The 15436-nt window shown below is 37.5% G+C and overlaps 1 protein-coding gene across 2 annotated transcripts in view; it reads left to right on the plus strand.

Annotated features, from left to right (window-relative positions):
* STK3 (serine/threonine kinase 3) overlaps positions 1–15436 on the plus strand; it is a 291654-nt gene that overhangs the window by 36881 nt on the left and 239337 nt on the right. For both annotated transcript variants that reach the window (XM_047783544.1, XM_047783543.1), the window contains exon 2: positions 4249–4329. In XM_047783544.1, the coding sequence (XP_047639500.1) occupies positions 4249–4329 (81 nt within the window). The remainder of the gene's footprint in view (positions 1–4248; positions 4330–15436) is intronic.

Below are 15436 nucleotides of genomic sequence, written 5' to 3' on the forward strand. Positions count from 1 at the left end.
TTACGAACTTTTTATTATTTCAAGAAAAAAATTTTTTTTCTGTTTGTAGTTTGTTGGGTGTTTTTATCATGAAAGGGTGTTGAATTTTTGTGAAGTGCTTTTACTGTGTCACTTGAGATGATCCTGTGGTTTTTGTCTTTTTTTTTTTTTTATTGAGGATTTTCATTTGTTGAACCATTCTTACTATTCGAGGTACCCATTCAGTTTGGTCCTGGTGTATAATCCTTTTAATGTGCTGTTGAATTTGGTTTGTGAGTGTTGAGTATTTTTGCATCAATATTCATTAGGGATATTGGTCTTTAGTTTTTTTTTTTTTTCCTTCCTTCTTCTTCATGTTGTGTCCTTGTATGCTTTTGGTATCAAAATAATGCTGGCCACAGAGAATGAGTTTGGAAGTCTTCCTTCTCTTCAGTTCTTTGGAAGAGTTTGATGAATATTGGTGTTAATTCTTCCTTAAATGTTTGGTGCAATTCTCCAGTGAAGCCATCTAGTTCTGGGTTTTTCTTTGTTGAGAAGTTTTTGATTATTCCTTTAATTTCTTTACTAGTTATAGGTCTGTTCAGATTTTTTATTTCTTGATGATTCTGTCTTGGAAGTTTGTATCTTTCTAATAATTTATCCATTTCTTCCAAGTTTGTTGTTCGCAGAACTCTTTTATGATAGTTTTTATTTCTGTGACTTCAGTTTAAATGTCTTCTTTGATTTCTGATTTTAGTTATTGAATCTTTTTTTTTTTTTATTCTTAATCTAGTTAAGGGTTTGTTAATTTTGTCAATCCTCTCAAAAAACCAACTGTTGGTTTTGGGCTACTGTAATGAAATATCAAGACTAGGTAGCTTATAAATAAGAAAAATTTATTTCTTACTGTTCTGGAAGGTGGGAAGCTGAAGATTAAGGTGCTAGCCTGGTCAGATTCAGGTGGAAAGTCGCTTATAGCTGCCATCTTCTCACTATGTCCTCACATGGTGGAAGGGAATAGGGCTTTCTCTGGAGCTTTCTTTATAAGGCACTGATCCCATTCATGAAGGCTATACCGTCATGACTCAAGCATCCCTCAAAGGCCCCACCTTTTAATACCATATCATTGGGAGTTTGGATTTCACTAAATATACAGTTTTTAGGGGACACAAATATTCAAACCATGACAGCTTTGTTGATTAAAATTTTTTTCAATTCTTTATTTTATTTATCTCTGTTCTAATCTTTATCATTTCCTTCTTTCTGTGACCTTTGGGCTTAGTTTGTTTTCCTAGTCTCTTGAGTTGTGAAGTTAGGTTGTTGCTTTGAGATCTTTTTTTTTTTTTTTTTTTGTCTTTTTGCTATCTCATGGGCTGCTCCCACAGCATATGGAGGTTCCCAGGCTAGGGGTCGAATCGGAGCTGTAGCCACCGGCCTACGCCAGAGCCACAGCAACGCGGGATCCGAGCCGCGTCTGCAACCTACACCACAGCTCACGGCAACGCTGGATCGTTAACCCACTGAGCAAGGGCAGGGATCGAACCCGCCACCTCATGGTTCCTAGTCGGATTCGTTAACCACTGCGCCACGACGGGAACTCCTGAGATCTTTTTTAAACCCAAGTGTTTACTGCTATAAACTGACCTCTTAGTGTTGCTTTTGCTGCATCCCGTAAGTTTTGGTATGTTGTGTTTTTGTTTTCATTTATCTCCAGATATTTTCTTAGTTCCCTTGTGATTTCTTCCTTGATGACTATGTCTGTTTAAGAATGTTGTTTAATGTCTACGTATTTTTGGATTTTCCTGTTATCCTTTTGCTATTGATTTCTAGTTGCATTCTGTTATGTTTGGAGAAGATAGTTTATGTGATTACAATCTTCTGAAATTTTTAAGATTAGTTTCGTGGCCCAAAATGTGTTCTCTTTTGGAGGGTGTTCCTGTTCCATGTGCACTTGAGAAGAAAGTGTATTCTGTTGTTGTTGAGTGGAGGAAAAGTTTTTTTTCTATATTTACATGTATTTTTACCAGCTGTTTTTCTGTATCCTTTTGTATATATTTATATTTCCTTTTGGTATCACTTTCCTAAACTCTGAGGCACTATTTATAATCATTCATTGTGAAAGTCTGCTCATAATGAATTCTTTCACCTTTTTTTGTTTGTTTGTTTCAAAAATTTTTACTTACTCTGTACTTTTTGAGGGATATTTCTGTTAAATATAGAATTTTATGTTGATTTTTGTTTTTTTCATCACTTTTAAGGAGTCATTGTTTTTTGGTTTGCTCAGTGTCTGACACGAAGACTACATTCATTCTAGAAGACTACATTCATCCTTTTTTTTTTTTTTTTTTTTAAGTTCCCAGGCTAGAGATAGAATTGGAGCTGCAGCTGCCAGCCTGTGCCACAGCCACAGCAAGGATCCGAGCAGTGTCTGTGACCTACACCACAGCTTGAGGCAATGCAAGATCCTTAACTAAATGAGCAAGGCCAAGGATTAAACCCAAATCCTTGCAATACTAGTCAGGTTCTTAACCCACTGAGCTGCAAGAAGAACTCCATTCATCCTTGTTTTTATTCTTATTTACATGTTTTTTTTTCCCCCCATGACTGCTTTTAGTATTCTCTTTTAACTAGTGAACTTCTTATTGGTGGCAGTTTGATTATAATACATATGGTTTGTTGTGTGTATTTGTTTATATTGATCTTTTCATATTTGTTGAGTTACTTGCATCTGTGGTTTTATTGTTTTTATAAAAGTTTGAAAATGTTTGGCTACTATCTCCCCCATGTCTCTTTTCTCTATATAAATCTGTGTATATTTATTTATCTGTATTTATCTATCTTTCATTTCCATGTGGGGCTCAGTTTTTTTTCTTCTTTGGCTGCCCAGCAGCATATGGAGTTCCTGAGCCAGGGATCACACCTGAGCTGCAGTTGCTACCTACACTGCAGCTGTGGCAACACTAGATCCTTAACCCTTCTGCATTGGTGGGAATTGAACCTAACATTCCAGAGGCACCACTGATCCCATTGTGCTACAGTGGGAACTCCAGGCTTTTTCTTTTCTCCTTTTTTTAAAAACATTTTTTCTTTTTTCTTTTTCTTTTTTTTTCCTTTCCTGAGTTCAAAGTTTTCAGCTGATATTTTGGCTGAAATCTAAATATTTGGTTAACTACTCTGTAGATGGAATTGTGGAAAAAGAGGATCTCTCATCTGTTAGTGGTAGGAGATTAAATTAGTATAAGCCCTGTGGAGGCCAATTTGCTAATATCTATAAACATACATATATATTAATTAGCAGAACAGTTAAAGTAAGTAAAATATACCATAATCAATCAACAATTTAAATAATTATTAGTTATTATAATAATTATTTTATTATTATATTACATTAAATTTACATCATGACATATTTATAGTATATATACTTACTTATCAGTATATTTTCTTCTCTGTGTGTGAGTGCATATCCTCTTGACCTCACTGTTTTGCATCTGTGATTTTATCTTAAAGATATACTAGTATATGTGTGAGTTGACTTATGTATAAGATTATTGATTACAGTGTTGTTTATGATTATCAAAAGGGAACCTAGATATCCAGAAGTAAGGGATTGACGAGTAAAAGATACTATATTGAAGTAGCATAGGATGTAAGGAGTTCCCCTGTGACTCAATGGGTTAAAAACCTGACATAGTCTCCATGAGGATGTAAGTTTGATTCCTGGCCTTACCACATGGATTAAGGATGCAGCATTGCCATAAGCTGTAGCGTAGGTCACAGAGGTGGCTTGGATCTGGTGTTGCTGTGGTTGTGGCATAGGCTGGCAGCTCCAGCTCCAATTTGACCCCTAGCCTGGGAACTTCCATATGTCACAGGTGCAGCAGTAAAAAGAAAAAAAGAATAGGATGTAGGTGTAGAAAAGAGTGAGGATGCTTTCTATGTACTTAGAGCGAGGCAACCTCCAACACAGATTTTATGTTGTGGAATAAAAACATCAAAGTATATAACAGTGTGGATAAAAAGAGTGTGTGTGAAATGTTATGTTGTATATTAAAAAAGGGGAGAAATAAAAATATGTATTCATACTTGTATAAAGTTTTCTCAAGAAGCTAATAAAAGTGCTTATTCTTTGAGATATTTCTGGAAAGATTAAGAACAAGGGTGGAAGAATACTATATACTGTATACTTTCTTACTCTGATTTTGAACCATCTGAATATATTGCCTCTTAAAAATAAAAAAAATTATAAAAGATTTTAAGGAAAATTTTTTCTGTTTTTTTCTTCATCAGTAAGCTAAAAAAGCTGAGTGAAGACAGCTTGACTAAGCAGCCTGAAGAAGTTTTTGATGTATTAGAGAAACTGGGAGAAGGGTAAGTACAAAAAATATGAAAATAGCATTAGATAAGGACAAAACAATCATAAAATACCATTTAGTCTTTCACTAGACTATATTTGGTTGAATTGATAGTAAAAGTATAAGAGGGAATGTACCTGAACATAGTAAAGGCCATATATAACAAATCCTCAGCTAGCATTTTACTCCATGGTGAAAAGACGAAAGCTTTTCCTCTGAGGTCAGAAACAAGACATGGTAGTTCCTGCTGTGGCACAGTAGGTTAAGGGTCTGGTGTTGCCTCTGCAGCAGCTAAGGTCACTGCTAACCTGTGGGTTTGATCCCTGGCCTGGTGAAGTGGGTTAAGAATCTGGCATAGGTCACAGCTGCAGCTTGGATTCCATCTCAGGTTCAGGAGCTCCATATGCTGTGGGTAAGGCCGAAAAAAATCCACCAGGAGTAAGACATGGATGTCCCCTCCTCTACTTTTATTCTATGTAATACTAGATGTCCCAGCCAGAGCAGTTAGGCAAGAAAATGAAATTAAAAGTATCCAAATTCGAAAGTAAGAAGTAAAACTGTCTCTCTTTTTGGTGACATGATATCACATAGGGAAAACCTCAAAGATTCCACCAAAAAACTGTTGGAATTAATATAAATTCAGTAAAGGTACAGGATATAAAATTAGTTTTGTTTCTATATTTTGATAACAAACTATTGGAAATAGAAATTTAGAAAACAGTTTCATTTATGATCATATCAAAAAGAATAAAGTACTGGAGTTCTCAGTGTGGCACAATGGAGAGGAATCTGACTAGTATCCATGAGGATGTAGGTTCGATCCCTGGCCTTGCTCAGTGGATTAAGGATCTGGCATTGTCATGAGCTGTGGTGTAGGTTGCAGATGTGGCTCGAATCCCACATTGCTGTGACTGTGATGTAGGCTGGCAGCTACAGCTCCAATTCAACCCCTAGCCTGGGAACTTCCATATGCTGCAGGTGCAGCCCTAAAAAGACAAAAAAATAAAAAAATAAAAATGATATATGTATATGTATAACTGATTCACTTTGCTGTACACCTGAAACTAACACAACATTGTAAATCAACTATAAGCCAGTATAAAAATAAAAATTACATAAAATACAAAACAAAGTTTCTGAGGGAAAGCTATTAAAAATGTCAGAGGAATTTAATAAAAGTATATTCATATGGGAGATTTCAATATATTTTTTTTCTGAATTGGACAGAATAACAGGACAAAAGAGGACATAGATTAAATATTATAATCAACAAACTTGATTATGTATGTATTTATACATATATAACTATTCTTACATTCCTCTTTTTTTGGGGCTTGTTCATGGACCATTGATTTAAAAAAATGGAAAAAGAAAAAGCCCCAGGAAGTTTTAACCAAAAGAGATTTTGCAGATTACATTTCTAATTATAGTCTACTAAAATTAGAAATAAATAATTAAAATATGATAAGACCCACACTTAATGAAAATTAGAAAACATATCTGAAGTAACTATGGAATAAAGAGGAAATTATAAATTATCTAGAAAACAATGAAATAGCAAATCATCCTAATTTTTATGAAATTCAGCAAAGCTGTAATTAGGTGATAATATTTAAATTCTTGCAGTACTAAAGAAGAAAGACCAAAAAAGGAAAGAAAGAAATAAGAATGAATTTAGTGCTTAAAGATCTTACCAAAATAATACAGTGTACCAGAAGAAACTAGGAATAGAGAATTAATGAAGGAAAAAGCTGAACTTAATAGAAATAAAAAATTAGAAATGATAAATGTGTATAAAAGTTACTTCTTTGAACAGATCAATAAAATAGTTAAACCTAGTTTGATTTGACTAAAGAAAAAAGAGCAAAAATTGTAGAGGATTTGGAATAGGAAAGAAGATTTAGCCAATGATAGAGAAATATTTTGAAGAATTGAGGGGAGTTGGGATCAAGATGATGGAGGAGTAAGATGTGGTGCTCACCTTCTCCCACAAACACATAAAAAAACCTTATCTACATGTAGAACGATTTACACAGAGCACTTAGTCAACGCTGGCAGAAGACCTTAAATCTCCAAAAAGGGCAAGAAACCCTCCACATAACTGGGTAGAACAAAAGGAAAAAAAAAAAGAAGAGGAAAAAAAAGGAATCAGGATGGGACCGGCACTCCTGAGAGGAAGCTGTGAAAGAGGAAAGGAACCCTCCACCCTGGGAGGCCACCTAACTGACAGGGAGATCAACTGAGTAGGGGGGACCTCAAAGCCTCAGAGAACAGCGCAGCAGCTAGACTGAGGAGGGCAAAGCAGAGAGAGAGTGCCACACAAACCTTTGCTATCACTGCCCCCAGACACGACAGCCTGAGATGGTTGGGCAGAAGCTGGGTGCTGAGACTGAGGCTCTGGAGGACAGTTCCAGGTGGGAGGACTAGGGATTTCTGTGTGGAGACAGCCTGAGGGGCTAGGGAGTGGTGTACCATGGGCTGGAGAGTGGAGCACCGTAGCCAAAGAAACCCAGGAGGAGGCCTGGGCCTGCAGAACAAGGTGCCACTGTTGGGGAGAGTGAGAGGAGAAGGGATAGGACTGCCATAGGAATATCTTTCTCTGTGCAGGTGCAGGCTCTTGGGTGGTCAGGTGCCTCTTGTGTGGGGTATGGGCCATGGGGGAAAACGACCATAGCAATTTCAGACTCTGGAGGTGGGTGCAGCCTGACACCACTGCATGTCTGTGAAAGGGCACCACCTGTGGCCCCAGTCATCTGTGGGATCAGTGTAGAGGAGGGCACTGCAACTGAGTGCCATCCTTTATGCTCTCACTCCCCTGGGAACACACACTGCCAAATGCTCTGGGTGCCACCTATACCTGCCTGAGGGTCACTGCCACTTCCCATGGCCCTGCAACCAGGAACAGTGTGTGTCACCTCCCCAGGGATCCTCACCACTGAAAACAAGGGTCCAGAAACCAGGCACTGACTATTAGCCCTGCCCATTGCCTCCATCTTCCTGGAAGCACACACAGACTATATACCAGCACACCCCCTCTCAAGGGGATAACAGCCTGCACACACTGAGGAGAGTGACAGCAAGCATCCACATCAAAAGCAGCCCTCATACCAAATAAAAATAGTAAGCCATCGCAAACTACCCTGGGGTGCTCTCACATATAAGAGCACCTGCAAAACTACAGTAGTTGTTTTCCCTAAGCTCACAGAATAAGAAAAATATAAGCAAAATGAAGAAGCTCAGGAACCATTCCCAGTTAAAAGAACAGAAGAATTCTCCTGAAGGAGCAAATAATGTAACAGACTGCTGCAGTCTAATAGACACTGAGTTAAAAAAGGAGATAGTGAAAATACTGATGGAATTAAGAGCAAATATGAACAGTAATGCAGATTACTTTAGAAAGGAACTAGAAAAAGATGAGCCAAGAAAAATTAGAAAATTTGTTTGCAGAGATGTAAGCTGAGTTGAAGGCACTGAAGAGCAGAATGAATAATGCAGAGAAATGAATAAGTGACTTGGAAGATAGAATAATGGAAATCACCCAATCATCACAGCAGACAGAAAACCAAATGAAAAAACATGAAAGCAATATAAGAGATCTATGGGATAATTATAAAATCGGCCAGTCTACACATAATAGGGATTCAAGAAGGAGAGGAAAAGAAAAGGGGATTGGAAATATATTTAAAGAATTATGTCTGAAAACTCTCCAGATCTAAAGGAAACAGGTATCAAGATACAGGAAGCACAGAGGGCCCAAACAAATTGAACCCAAACAGGCCCACACCAAGACATATAATAAAAATGGCAAAAGTTAAAGATAAGAAGAGGATTCTAATGGCAGCAAAGTAAATTAGAAGGAACCCCATAAGGCTGTCAGCTGATTTCTCTACAGAAACACTATAGGCCAGAAGAGGTTGTCAAGATATATTCAAAGTTCTCAAAGGGAAAAATTTGCCCCCTAGAATATCCAGTAAGAATGTCATTTAAAGTAGAAGGGGAGGAGTTCCCATCATGGCTCAGAGGTTAGCAAACACGACTATCATCTGTGAGGATGTGGGTTCGATCCCTGGCCTTGCTCAATGGATTAAGGATCTGGCATTTCCATGAGCTGTGGTGTAGGTTGCAGACATAGCTGAGATCCTGCGTTGCTGTTGCCCTGCTGTAGGCCAGTGGCTACAGTTCTGATTGGACCCCTAGCCTGGGAACCTTCATATGCCACAAGTAAGGCCCTAAAAAGACAAAAAGGCCAAAAAATAAAAAATAAAATAAAATAGAAGGGGAAATAAAGAATTTCTGCAACAAACAAAAGCTAAAGGAATACAGCAATAATAAACTCATTTTAAGAGAAATACCAAAAGATCTCTAAAGAGGAAAGAAGTAAGAGGAAGTAGAATGGAAGAAATTACAGTTGGAAAGTAATCACTTAAATAAGCCAGTATATAGATTTAAAAATAAAAAAATAACCTATTTGTAAATGTGATGATAAACACAAGGAATAGCAAAAGGATAGACCTGAAGATGTAACAAAAGGACATCAAAATCATAAAATGTGGGGAAGGAAAGTAAGAAAATCTAGATTCTTTTTTTTGTTTTTTAAAGAATGTGTTTGAACCTCTATGACTATCAGACTAAAGCAAGCAGATGTAACATACTTGAAGGGGTTAACATACTTGAAAAACAGGGCAACCACAAATCAAAACCAAACAATACATTTACAAAAACCGAAATGAAGATACAAGCATAAAATAAAAGGAAATCATCCAGCCAAAAAAAGAAAGGAACAAAGGAGAAACAGGAAACTCAAAAACAAGGTTTAAAATGGCAGTAAATACTCTTTATCAATAATTACTTTAAACGTCAATGCTCTAATCAAAAGATGTAGCATGGTAGACTGCATAAAAAAACAAGAGCCTACATACACTACCTACAAGAGACTCACCTTAGGGCACAGGACACATATAAATTGAAAGTGAGGAGATGGAAAAAGATAATCTATGCAAATGAAAAAGACAGGAAACATCTACTGTGTTTAAATAGATGTTAAAACAAAGGTCATAAAGAAAGATGAAGATGGTCACTAATGATAAAAGGGTCATTTCAAGAATAGGATATTACACTCGTCAATATATATGCCCCTAATATAGGAGTACCTGGATACACAGAGCAAATACTAACAGACATAAAAGGAGGAATTCGTGGGAATACAATAATACTAGGAGATTTAACACTCCATTCACATCAATGGACAGATCCTTTAGAGAGAAAATCAGTAAGGCAACAGAGACCATAAATAACACAATAGAACAGTTAGACTTAATTTATATTTTTAGGACATCACATCCAAACAAACCATAATATAACAATGAAATATTAGAAAAGGTATATAAAAATATAATACCTTTTAAAATCACCCCCCTCCCCCAAGATGAAATACCTAGGAATAAACCTCACCAAGTACGTGAAAGAGTTATATGCTGACAACTATAAAACGTTAATCAAAGAAATTAAAGAGGATTCAAAGAAATGGAAGGATATTCCATGCTCCTGGGTTGGAAGAATTAATATTGTAAAAATGGCCATACTACCCAAAGCAGTCTACAGATTCAGTGTAATCCCTGTCAAATTACTCATGACATTTTTCACAGAACAAGAACAAACAATCCAAAAATTTATAGGGAACCACAAAAGACCCAGAATTGCCAAAGCAATCCTGAGGAATAAAAACCAAGCAGGAGGCATAAGTCTCCCAGACTTCAGACAGTATTACAGAGCTACAGTAATCAAGACAGTGTGATACTGTTACAAAAACAAATATACAGACCAAGGACAGACCAATGGAACAGAAGAGAAAACCCAGAAGTAAACCTGGACAGCTATGGTCAGTTAATCTTCAACAAAGGAGGCAAGAATATAAAATGGGACAAAGACAGCCTTTTTAGCAGGTGGTGCTGGGAAAATTGGACAGCTGCATGTAAATCAATGAAGCTGGAACACACCCTCACACCATGCACAAAAATAAACTCAAAATGGCTTCAAGATTTAAACGTGAGACAAGACACCATCAAATTCCTAGAAGAGAACATTGGCAAAACGTGCTTTGACATCAACCATAGAAATGTTTTCTTAGATCAGCCTCCCAAGGCAGTAGAAATAAAATAAAAAATAAACCATGAGAACTAATTAAACTTACAAGCTTTTGCACAGCAAAGGAAACCATAAAAACAAACAAAAAAGACAACTTATGGAATGGGAGAATATAGCTATGAACAATGCAACTAAGAACTTATTCTCCAATATAATAAACAACTAATAAAAGTCAACAAACAACCCAATTGAAAAATGGGCAGAAGATCAAAGTAGGCATTTCTCCAAAGAAGACATATGGATTACTAATAGGCAGGTGAAAAAATGCTCAACATCACTAATTATTAGAGAAATGCAAATCAAAACTACATTGAAGTACCACCTTACACTGGCCAGAATGGCTGTTATTAATAAGTCTACAAATAACAAATGCTGGAGGATATGTGGAGAAAAGAGAATCCTCCTGCACTGTTGGTGGGAATATAAAATGGTAAACCACTATGGAAAACAGTATGGAGGTACCTCAGAAAAGTAAACATGGAACCACCGTGTGATTCAGCAGTCCCATTCCTTGGCACATGTCCATAGAAAATTTTCATTTAAAAAGATACATGCATCCCTGTGTTCATTGCAGCACTATTCACAATAGCTAAGACATGAAAACAACCTAGATGTCCGTCAATAGATGAATGGATTAAGAGGTGTGGCACATATCCACAATGTAATACCACTCAGCCATAGAAAACAACAAAATAATGCCATTTGCAGCAAGATGGATGGAACTTTCATACTAAGTGAAGTAAATCAGAAAGAAAAAGACAAATACCATATGATGACGCTTCTATCTGGAATCTAATACATGGCACAAATGATCCTATCTATAGAAAAGAACCAAACTCATGGACATGGAGAACATACTTGTGGTTGTCAAGGGGGAGGGGGAGGGAGTGGGATGGACTGGGAGTTTGGGGTTAATAGATACAAACTATTACATTTGGAGTGGATAAGCAATGAAGTCCTGCTGTATAGCATAGGGAACTATATCCAGTCACTTGTGATGGAATGTGATGGAAGATAATATGAAATAAAGAGTGTATATTTATGTATTACTGGGTCACTTTGCTGTATAGCAGCAATTGACAGAACATTGTAAGTCAAGTGTAATAAATTTAAAAAATAGAATTGAGACTACTAGATGCTGCTCTATGAAAACTTACTTGAAAAATCCAGAAGTGATTTCATAGCAAAATATGAATTTTGTGAATTGACCCCCAAAGAAGTTTAAACTGAATAGAAACAAGGGGAAAGACAATTAAATATATGTCAATTAAAAAGATACCAGCTCATAGCAGCAGTATTCACGTAGCAAAATGTGGGGATATCAATCAGTTGATGAATCTTTAAGCAAAATGTGATGTATCTGTACAGTGTAGTATTACGTAGTTTTTAAAAAGACTGAAGTCCTGATACATACTACAGTATGAATCAACCTTGAAACATATGTTCACTGAAAGAAGCCAGATACAGTGATTTCATTATATGAGGTATCCAGGATAGATAAATCCATGAGACAGAAATGATTTGGAACTCGATAGAGGTAAGGATTATACATTTTGAAGGCACTAAATGCCACTGAATTGTACCCTTTAAAATGTTTCAAATGGTAAATTTTATGTTATGGGCATAAAATGTTAAAAAAAAAAAGGTACCAGCTAAATTTCATTTTTTTATTAAAAATTTTTTTTATTACTCAAATGAATTTATCACATCTGTAGTTGTATAGTGATCATAACAATCTGATTTCACAGGATTTCCATTCCACAGCCCAAGCACATCCCTCCACCCCCCCCAAACTGTCTCCTCTGGAGACCATAAGTTTTTCGATGTCTGTGAGTCAGCATCTGTTCTGCAAAGCAGTTCAATCTGTCCTTTTTTCAGATTCCACATGTCAGTGAAAGCATTTGATGTTGGTGTCTCATTGTATGGCTGACTTCACTTAGCATGATAGTTTCTAGGTCCATCCATGTTGCTAAAAATGCTGGTATTTCATTCCTTTTAATGGCTGAGTAATATTGTGTCTATGTACCACATCTTCTGGATCCACTCCTCTGTGGATGGACATTTAGGTTGTTTCCATGTCTTGGCTATTGAAAATAGTGCTGCAGTGAACATCGGAGTACATGTGTCTTTGCGGAGTCGTGGTTTTCTCTGGGTAGATGCCCAGGAGTGGGATTGCTGGATCAAATGGTAGTTCTATTTTTAGTGTTTTCCACATACTGTTTTCCACAGTAGTTGCACCAATTTACAGTCCCATACTGTTTTCCACAGTGGTTGCACCAATTTACAATCCCACCAACAGTGTACGAGGGTTCCTTTTTCTTTTTTTTTTTTGTCTTTTTGCTATTTCTTTGGGCCGCTTCCGCGGCATATGGAGGTTCCCAGGCTAGGGGTCGAATCGGAGCTGTAGCCACCGGCCTACGCCAGAGCCACAGCAACTCGGGATCCTATTCGCGTCTGCAACCTACACCACAGCTCACGGCAACGCCGGATCGTTAACCCACTGAGCAAGGGCAGGGATCGAACCCGCAACCTCATGGTTCCCAGTCGGATTCGTTAACCACTGCGCCACGACGGGAACTCCCCGAGGGTTCCTTTTTCTCTACATCCTCTCCAGCACTTACTGTTTAGAGATGTTTTGATGATGTCCATTCTGGCTGGTGTAAGGTGGTACCTCATAGTGGTTTTGATTTGCATTTCTCTAATAATGAGTGATGTTGAACATCTTTTCATGTGTTGCTCGGACATCTGTCTGTCTTCTTTGGAGAACTGTCTGTTTAGATCTTCTGCCCATTTTTTGATGGGGTTGTTTGTTTGTTTTGGTATGGAGCTGCAGAAGTTGTTTATAAATTTTGGAGATTAATCCCTTGTCAGTTGATTCACTTGCAAAGATTTTCTCCCATTCTGTGTGTTGTCTTTTCGTTTTGTTTAGGGTTTCCTTTACTGTGCAGAAACTTTTCAGTTTGAGTAGGTCCCATTTGTTTATCTTTGTTTTTATTGTCAATACTCTCTGAGGTGGATCTGAGAAGATGTTGCTGTCGTTTATGTCAGAGAGTGTTTGGCCTATGTTGTCCTCCAAGAGTTTTATACTGTCTGGTCTTATATCTAGGTCTTTAATCCATTTGGAGTTTATTTTTGTGTATGGTGTTAGGGAGTGTTCTAATTTCATTCTTTTCCATGTGGCTGTCCAGTTTTCCCAGCACCATTTATTGAACAAACTATCCTTTCTCCATTGTATGTCTTTGCCTCCTTTGTCATAGATGAGTTGACTGTAGGTGCGTGGGTTTAATTCTGGGCTTTCTATCCTGTTCCACTGATCTCTATTTCTGTCTTTGTGCCAGTACCATATGGTGATGATTGTTGCTTTGTAGTATAGTCTGGAGTCCGGGAGCCTGATTCCTCCAGCTCCATTTTTCTTTTTCAGGATGTCTTTGGCTATTTTGGGTCTGTTGTGCTTCCAAATAAACTTTAAAATATCTTGTTTTGAGTTCTGTGAAAAATGTCCTTGGTAATTTGATAGGGATTGCATTGAATCTGTAGACTGCCTTAGGTAGTGTAGTCATTTTTATAATATTAACTCTTCCAATCCACGAGCATGGTATATCTTTCCATCTTTGATTTCTTTCATCAGTGTCTTATAGTTTTCAGAGTACAGGTCTTTTGTCTCTTTAGGTGGGTTTATTCCTAGGTATTTTATTCTTTTTGGATGCAGGTACCAGCTAAATTTTAGCCAGTCATTAAAGGAAAGATAATTGAGATTATTTTTATGAAGCCAGCGTTAACTTTATTTTTTGAAGCCAGCGTAACTTTAATATCAAAACCTAGATGTATGAAAATTGAAAACTGTAATTCACCTGTACTTTGTTTCCCATTATGATTGTGATTACCATGTCCTGTTTCTTCATTGTAGTAGTTATGATTATGGTTACCTTGCCAACCTTGTCTCAGATGGAAAGATGTTGCCACTCTTCCTTTTCTTCTTCTTCTTCTTCTTCCTCTTTTTTTTTGGAGGAGGGGAGCGGCTCTACCCATGGCATGTGGAAGTTCTTGGGCCAAAGATTGAACCTGTAGCATAGCAGCGTCCACAGCTGCTACAGTGACAGTACTGAGTCTTTAACCAGCTTCACCACAAGGAAACTCTTGCCACTCCTCTTCTTAATGGATCCCATCATCCATTAAATTTAGGGAGTTTATTTCAGTGTTGGCATCTGACATCTCTGCCATTTCTGACCTGCACTGCGAAGCTTTTGGTGACACTGATAAAGGATGTATCCTCTGGACTCTCTCAGTGAATGTAGGAGTAGGCTAGTGCTTCAGGTTGAAGGTCTTTGTTGTTGGCCTTTCTGACTTTCAGTGACAGATTTCATGACCTTTGCATCTCTGACCATTCAACAAGTTATTTGAGCTCCAAATTTCATAATAAACTCTTTATAACTAGAGTACATAGCATAGCCTGTTTTTCCTAATCATACCCTGTTGCTAACAGCAGAGACAGCTTGGGACATGTAACCATTAGATCCTACTACTCATTTTATTTATCTGTGAGTATGTGGTGTTGTTCCTGAGGAAGAGAAGAAGATAGTGAAAACAGCATTGGAGAGACCTTGGATCTGTGACTCAGGGGGCACCAGATTCAAATTTGATATCATGTGGTCCTCAGCTGAAGGTTTCAGTTGATTCTTTTTTTTCCATATTTTTTAAAATTGTTATTTCCCCAATACAATTTTCTTTTCTATTGTACAGCATGGTGACCCAGTTACACATACATGTATACATTTTTTTTTCTCGCATTATCATGCTCCATCATAAGTGACTAGACATAGTTCCCAGTGCTACACAGCAGGATCTCATTGCTAATCCCTTCTGAAGGCGATAGTCTGCATCTATTAACCCCAAGCTCCCCATCCATCCCACTCCCCCCGCCTCTCCCTTGGCAACCACAGGTCTGTTCTCCAAGTCCCTGATTTTCTTTTCTGTGGAAA

The sequence above is a fragment of the Phacochoerus africanus genome, chromosome 6 (assembly GCF_016906955.1).
Source record: "Phacochoerus africanus isolate WHEZ1 chromosome 6, ROS_Pafr_v1, whole genome shotgun sequence".
Lineage (NCBI taxonomy): Eukaryota > Metazoa > Chordata > Mammalia > Artiodactyla > Suidae > Phacochoerus > Phacochoerus africanus.